Source organism: Drosophila ananassae, chromosome XL (assembly GCF_017639315.1).
Source record: "Drosophila ananassae strain 14024-0371.13 chromosome XL, ASM1763931v2, whole genome shotgun sequence".
NCBI classification, from domain to species: Eukaryota; Metazoa; Arthropoda; class Insecta; order Diptera; family Drosophilidae; genus Drosophila; species Drosophila ananassae.
The window spans coordinates 13,732,100-13,740,087 of record NC_057931.1 but is presented as its reverse complement, the minus strand read 5'-3'; the positions used below and the strand labels follow the sequence as shown (position 1 = coordinate 13,740,087).

The 7,988-nt window shown below is 37.8% G+C and overlaps 2 protein-coding genes across 5 annotated transcripts; both read right to left on the bottom strand.

Annotated features, from left to right (window-relative positions):
- Window positions 1-1,724: 1,724 nt before the first annotated feature.
- LOC6503162 lies at window positions 1,725-4,161 on the bottom strand. Of its 4 annotated transcripts, none has more exons than XM_032453065.2 (5): window positions 4,035-4,161; window positions 2,607-3,049; window positions 2,405-2,552; window positions 2,053-2,260; window positions 1,725-1,994 (listed from the first exon to the last, which is right to left on the bottom strand). In XM_032453065.2, the coding sequence occupies exons 2-5, from the start codon at window positions 3,034-3,036 to the stop codon at window positions 1,812-1,814; spliced, it is 969 nt and encodes a 322-aa protein (XP_032308956.1). In that variant the 5' UTR covers window positions 3,037-3,049; window positions 4,035-4,161; the 3' UTR covers window positions 1,725-1,811. The 4 variants fall into 4 exon arrangements, with proteins under 4 accessions (XP_032308956.1, XP_032308958.1, XP_044572846.1 ...); XM_032453067.2 differs by having other exon boundaries at window positions 4,056-4,157; XM_044716911.1 differs by having other exon boundaries at window positions 2,607-3,074; window positions 4,056-4,149.
- A 1,439-nt stretch (window positions 4,162-5,600) lies between these two features.
- Window positions 5,601-7,456, bottom strand: LOC116655339. Its single transcript, XM_032453082.2, has 5 exons — window positions 6,964-7,456; window positions 6,762-6,909; window positions 6,413-6,620; window positions 6,234-6,354; window positions 5,601-5,638 (listed from the first exon to the last, which is right to left on the bottom strand). The coding sequence occupies exons 1-5, from the start codon at window positions 7,388-7,390 to the stop codon at window positions 5,616-5,618; spliced, it is 927 nt and encodes a 308-aa protein (XP_032308973.2). The 5' UTR covers window positions 7,391-7,456; the 3' UTR covers window positions 5,601-5,615.
- Between the last annotated feature and the right edge of the window lie 532 nt (window positions 7,457-7,988).

Genomic DNA, 7,988 nt, shown 5'->3' with positions numbered 1-7,988 from the left:
CAAAGAATGATTTAAATTAAGAAATTATTGAAAAATTTTTTCAGATAATAATTTTTGTTTAAATTCCGAAATAAAGCATAGACTGAGACATATTTAATATGAGCAATTAGTAAATTTATATAAATATAGTAAATATATATAAAGTAATTTGAAATTTATTTTTGTTTAATAAAAACAGACTTTATTTTGTTTATTCTGATATTTGTTTCAAAGTCTAGCTTACTGGCATGACCAAAGTTTATTCACTAAACTAATTTATTTCAGTATTTTTTATTCCAAAATAAATTAACATTATTAAATGGATACCTTAACTAAAGAATGTTTTAAATTAGAAAATTATTGAAACAATTTTTAACGCATTAATTCTTGTTTAAATTTCAGAAAAAAAACAAGCCCCACCTGAGACATATTTAACGTGAAAAGGCTTCGAGGTTCGATTGTCGATGGCTGAATGTCAATTTGGGTAAATTGCATGTTTATTTGTCCCTTGATTAATGGACGGGGACCCACAGGACACAAGGTCCTTGGCCGCAAGTCTTCAATCATAGAAAGTTCCCATACAATTTCACACACATGCGTATATGTGTATTTTTTGTGCCCTGTCCTTTGCTTTATTTATGCATAAAATTTATAGGCCGAAACCAGCATATTTGTGTCATTAGCCGCAAATTTTTGAACCATTTGTCATTAGAGCTGGATGCAGAAGGGGCTGGTCCGAAATGGACCAAGAATTTGCATAAAACAAACGGACACAGCCTGGCCTACATGCGTGTGTGTGTGTGTCCAAGTGTATACGTGTGTGTGTTGGCCATTGTGCGATGCCAAAATGTGTGACCGACAAGATTTATCAAGTAATAACAGACATTTCGGACAACCCATAGACCCATTAGTCACACGCTGTTTGACATTGTCTGAAAATATCATTTTAATCACAGACCACACACACAAGCAAAAAACACACACACACACACACACATGAAGCAGTTGCGGATGTGGATGCGGAGGTGACTCCTTCGCCGCCATGGTCCAGTGCCTTCGGTCGGGTTAAAGGACTCTTAAGGTGACTAAATACATACAGTCTTTTGACTGAAAAAGAGTGATAACTGGACCAGATACAGCCCTATATGTACATACATATGTTACCCGGTATACAGTCCCCAGGTCACTATTGAGAGCGTCACTATACGATACCCGGCCCTCAAGCCCTAAGATACTACTTTAAACATATACAAGACAGTACTATTTTAATGGTGGTACTATAATATAGTGGCTATGTTATATGGTACTTGGTACATAATTTCCAGGCTACTACTTATACCAGATAACGGGCAGTCTCACAATGACCGTATATGATACCCGGTACTCAAGCCAGATACCGGATCGCGACAGTGTCACAGTGGTACTTTACGATGCCCGGTACATAATACAAGGTCTCCCGGTGGCACTCTGTGATCGAGGGTTTGAGAAAAGCAATCGCCGGCTATCGACGACGCCGACTATCGATAGTTCTCCACCTCTAATCTGTGATACCCGGTACTAAAGCCCCAAGTCAATACTGGTACCATATACAAGACTAAGACAAAGACTAAATGATACCTGATGGTCATACCCCAAATCACTAATTTTACCAGATTGTACAATGTACAATTAATAAGATTATAAAGCTTTAAGTAATCTCTTTCCCTCAGACCCACAAATCTTATCACAATTATATTCATATTACATTTGTTCGAAAAAAGTTGTCCTTTTATTAGTTCCTTGGACTAAGAAATAAAGGTATATACTACACAAGTATGAAGAATGATAAAGGGCTAAAACTGATTGGCGTAGTCCACAAAGTCCGTTTTGAAAGCCTCATCGAAAACTAACTTATTTTTATCGAAAGTAAACTTCAGACTGACATTCGGATTATCGATCTTGTCCAACTTCTGTTTGATCTGCTCGAGAAAGTCGTTCATCTTCTTAAACCCGCTCTGTAAATCACTCCGCTTAGACTGGAAGAAAAGGGCATCAAAGAGCTGACAGTGTTTAGGGTTATCGATTTGTAGTTACCTCGATCAAATCATCAGCGGACACGACCTCAATCTTCTTGGACACAATTCCATTTTGGTCAAATGAGGCAACAGCCAACTGACTGCCTCCACAAAAATAGTTCTGAAGAAGCCAACTATAATGACGAAAAGTGTGTCGCCAAGAAAGAGGTTTTTTAAGGACCCTAATGGTGGCCAAAGAGCACTTCTCCAGCTCCTTAGGATCAGTGCTGTAAGGGAATAATAGGATTTATTTTACAATCAATATACATACATATAAGATCAATTGATGAAGAAAAACATATATCACTATATTATCTGAGAGATGGAACCCCTCGACTAAATATAAATACACGTTTTTGATCTCAACTTACAGATCCCCGAGCTTTTTGGTGTTGGCGACTCCAGGAACCTCGCACGAGTAAAGCAATCGGAATTGGCCCAATCGAGCCGAGAACATTCCATAAGTCTGGGCCCTCTCATCTATAGGGGCATCCATATCGATGCCTTGTCCGGGTGCATCTAGAGAGAAAAGGACTATTTTTGGTGTTTGCGAAAAAAAACGCCCGGACTTACCACTAAATAATAACTGTCGTGCCTTAAATGTGTACGAACTTCGTTCGGCTTCCACATTTATATGATCTGTTTGCAGCCTTAGAAAGATGCATCCCTTAACCCTGAACGCCTCAATCGATTCTCTCTTATCAAAATTCAAATACGGAATGTTAATTAGGATGATTAGTAGTCTGCGGCAGCAAAAGACGTCATAGTCCTGTCTAATAAACTCCAACTTGTTGACGTGCTCAAAGTAGTACTGCACCATGTCGAAGTCGCCGGGATATTCGTTGTTTCGATGAACATAGTTTTTATAGTTCTTGGCCAAATCCAGGGGGTACTCATGATCTTCTGGCATTCGAAAGTATTTAATGGTCGAACTAGGAGAAAACGATTTGGCCTCCGGGTCGTAATGCAAAAGGCTTCGCAAACGAATGTCGGTGAATTCCATTCTTTCTTGATTTCTTAAAGAAATAGGGAGGACAAGGTCTTTCAAATTGTTATAATTTAGTAAAATATAAAAAACAAACATGTAAAGGTACTTCTGTACTCTTTTCATCTTTTTCCCCTCTTCCTGCCTTCTTGATAGATAGTTCGAATAATTTATAAAAACGAATTAAGAATAATTTATAGAACCGTATCTTCCAATAGCTTCCCCCTGTAACACTCGGTTGCACAAATAGGGGAGACTGCCCCCTATATGACCAAACCGACACTACTGGATTTTCTCCATCATATGAGGAAGTTTTTACGCAAACACTCAAGTAATTAGACAGTGTTCTAGTGCAGTGCTATATTTTCGAGTTTATGAATTAAATAAAGTTTCATGTTATGCTTTAAAATTTCGAATTTAACGTTTGCTTTCTCTTACATAATCGCTTTTTACGAATATATGTAGATAGAAATTTTGTGTCCTTCCCGGGTATCAGACAATTTTTCCGAAATGTCTTATGACTTATGAACTGTCGCAACCATCGACTTCTGGTGTGGAACCAGCGCGTAAACCACGTATTAATACACATGGGTTCCCGACACGGAAATTTTAACCATTTGAAGAAATTGAATTGCAACTTTTGAATTGACTTAACCCATTCTAGTTGGCCAACTGACTTTTGGCTCATTCAGTCCTTGCGTCCTTCCGTCTTTTTGTCCGTTTTGTCCGGACGTCTGTCCGTCTGTCCGCGAATTTGCGCATTTGCACCGCCAGCAGGCGGATGGCGGAGTTTGTGACTGATTTATGTGCGACAATATCTTGGGTTAAGAACTTTTCACGGCGAAATGAAATTAAAAATTAAAGAATAAAACAAAAACGAAAACAAAAAACTGCGAAAAAATTGGACGCTGGGGGGGAAATCTTGAGTAACTTTTTGATTTGTCTGCCGCCGTTCCATTCCCAATCTGAGTCCCAGTAGTTGGGCCCCCAGGATCGCTGTCTTAAGTTTTAATTACACGGAACGTGAGCAAAATTACAAGACGCCTTTTGCACTTTTGATTTGTCTGCCAGTCTACAAGAATGGAAAATGGACCTGTTTTGGCCAAAAAGCGATTTGAACTAACAAAGTCTGTGTTTGCCACTGAACTGCTTGGCCAAGTTGCCGGGGAATTCCTTAAGAGAGCTGCATGCATTGATAAGCTTGCATTGATAAGCTTGCATTGATAAGCCATGTAAGTACAACCCTTTCGTAAATTGACTGCAATTTATATAAGTATAAGTAGGTACAGTATCATTTTGGAAAAGTAATACATTTTCGTGATATGATAAAATTAGCATGCCTTTTCAGAGGGTATTATATTTTATGCCACGAGTGAGCGGCGCAGTCGACTTTTTCCAATTTTAAGAGACAATTTCATGGTCCTTATAAGGAACGGCACCCATGTACGATTTTTCAGCAACACATATGTATATATAACTCTCATCCGACCGTCATTTAACAGTAAATGTATATCCGCTTGGGATATGACGTTTTACGGCAATTTTGTATTTCTTGCTCTGTATCTTATCGAAATTTGGCTTATCGAAATAGTTATAACTGAAAAAGTTATTTTATTGTACAAATCCATTAAAAAACTTTAAGAGGTCTTTCAAAGGTCAAATTCATTAAAAACAAGAAAGGAAAGCTAACTTCTGGCGGAGCCGAAGTTGATATATCCTTGCAGTTGGGATCGTATATACATAGTTGGCCGATCCTTTCGAGAATTTCACCATGTGCAAAGTTTCAACTCGATAGCTTTAAAACTGAGAGAAACCGACAGATAGACAGACAGACGGACATGCATATTCGTCTCAGGTGATCCTGATCAAGAATATATATATTTTATGGGGTCGGAGATGTTTCCTTCACTGCGTTGCACACTTTTGACCAAAATTATAATACCCTCTGCAAAGGTATGAAAATATTTTATTTGAATAGTACATTTATATTTTATTTATATTTATATAGTAGCATACTCGCGCACACTAACATGCCTTAGTTCGTCACCTAAGTGAACTACCGTCAACCTACAACCAACTACCTACAATCATAACAATGGATTAACTCAAATCTTTTTGTAGGACTCATACCTCTTTCACGTATGACGAACGCGCACACCATGGCCAAAATATCTAATATCAGTTTTAGTGACGAAGAAATTGTATACAGGCAAATAAAACACATTTTAAAATAATCTTTTTTGACAACACTACTTTTGCAACACCGGTTTTTATCATAACAACAGAGAATTGAAATGTAAAAAAATATATAATTTTGTTTATATTCTGTCTTCTGTTAATGAGTTTCTTGGATCAATATTTAAACTTGAATCAGAACTTAAATTAGTCCTCCATTTTAAAAGTCAACATAATAACAGTCACTAAAAATATAATAAATAAAACAATTAGATATGTACATAAATTGTGCATACAATTACAAACAATATACTTAAGCCTTTTTGTTTTTTTTTTTTGTCACAGAAAAGCGGAGTCTTAGTGATTGAAATGATTTCTTTTGTGTATCAAGCACACATTTTAGAATGTTGAATTGTTATTTTTTATTGACTTTTCCGAAAAGTACCTGAAAAAGCCAGATAAGAGAGTGGGTTAGAGGCGCACCCGGCTCAAAGGGGATAATATTAACATACTCTTATTTTTAAATCAAAACTTTTGGTTAAAATAAAACAATTTTCTTGAAAACTTAGAAAAAAAAACATTTAATGTCGGACGATAGTATCGGTGACTATCGACACTATCGAGGGTTTGAGAAAAGCAATCGCCGGCTATCGATGGCACCGACTATCGATAGTTCTCCACCTCTAATCTGTGATACCCGGTACTAAAGCCCCAAGTCAATACTGGTACCATATACAAGACTAAGACAAAGACTAAATGATACCTGATGGTCATACCCCAAATCACTAATTGTACCAGATTGTACAATTTACAATTAATAAGATTATAAAGCTTTAAGTAATCTCTTTCCCTCAGACCCACAAATCTTATCACAATTATATTCTTATTACATATGTTCGAAAAAAGTTGTCGTTTTATTAATTCCTTGGACTAACACATAAAGTTATATACTACAAAAGTATGAAGAATGATAAAGGGCTAAAACTGATTGGCGTAGTCCACAAAGTCCGTTTTGAAAGCCTCATCAAAAACTAACTTACTTTTATCGAGAGTAAACTTCAGACTGACATTCGGATTATCGATCTTGTCCATCTTCTGTTTGATCTGCTCGAGAAAGTCGTTCATCTGCTTAAACCCGCTCTGTAAAGCACTCCGCTTAGACTGGAAGAAAAGGGCATCAAAGAGCTGACAGTGTTTAGGGTTATCGATTTGTAGTTACCTCGATCAAATCATCAGCGGACACGACCTCAATCTTCTTGGACACAATTCCATTTTGGTCAAATGAGGCAACAGCCAACTGACTGCCTCCACAAAAATAGTTCTGAAGAAGCCAAGCATAATGACGATAAGTGTTTCGCCAAGAAAGAGGTTTTTTATGGACCCTAATGGTGGCCAAAGAGCACTTCTCCAGCTCCTTAGGATCAGTGCTGTAAGGGTATAAATAGGAATTATTTTACAATTAATATACATATAAGATCAATTGATGAAGAAAAACATATATCACTATATTATCTGAGAGGTGGAACCCCTCGACTAAATATAAATACACGTTTTTGATCTCAACTTACAGATCCCCGAGCTTTTTGGTGTTGGCGACTCCAGGAACCTCGCACGAGTAAAGCAATCGGAATTGGCCCAATCGAGCCGAGAACATTCCATAAGTCTGGGCCCTCTCATCTATAGGGGCATCCATATCGATGCCTTGTCCGGGTGCATCTAGAGAGAAAAGGACTATTTTTGGTGTTTGCGAAAAAAAACGCCCGGACTTACCACTAAGTAATAACTGTCGTGCCTTAAATGCGTACGAATTTCGTTCGGTTTCCACATTTAGTTGATCTGTTTGCAGCCTTAGAAAGATGCATCCCTTAACCCTGAACGCCTCAATCGATTCTCTATTATAAAAATTCAAATACGATTTACTTAGGATGATTAGTAGTCTGCGGCAGCAAAAGACGTCATAGTCCTGTCTAACAAACTCCAACTTGTTGACGTGCTCAAAGTAGTACTGCACCATGTCGAAGTCGCCGGGATATTCGTTGTTTCGATGAACATAGTTTTTATAGTTCTTGGCCAAATCCAGGGGGTACTCATGATCTTCTGGCATTCGAAAGTATTTAATGGTCGAACTAGGAGAAAACGATTTGGCCTCCGGGTCGTAATGCAAAAGGCTTCGCAAACGAATGTCGGTGAATTCCATTCTTTCTTGATTTCTTAAAGAAATAGGGAGGACAAGGTCTTTCAAATTGTTATAATTTAGTAAAAACAAAACAAGTAAAGGTACTTCTGTACTCTTTTCGTCTTTTTCCCCTTTTCCTGCCTACTTGATAGTTGGTATATAATACAGTATACATCGAATCGAGAACCCTATCTTCCAATAGCTTCCCCCAGTTGCTTCCCTACCACTCGGTTGTACAAATTGGGGAGACTGCCCCCTATATGACCAATCTGACACTACTGGATTTTCTCCATCATATGAGGAAGTTTTTAAGCAAACACTCAAGTAGTTAGACAGTGTTCAAGTGAAGTGCTATTAACTGGGTTTTTATACCCTTGCAGAGGGTATTATAATTTTGGTCAAAAGTGTGCAACGCAGTGAAGGAGACATAGGATATAGTCGACCGATATAGGATATAGTCGACCGATCCGGCCGTTCCGACTTACATATGTACTACCTGCGAGGAAAATAAGGATGTGTGCAAAGTTTCAACTCGATAGCTCTACAGACGGACATGCTTATATCGACTCAGGAGGTGATCCTGATCAAGAATAAATACATATACTTTATACGGTCGGAG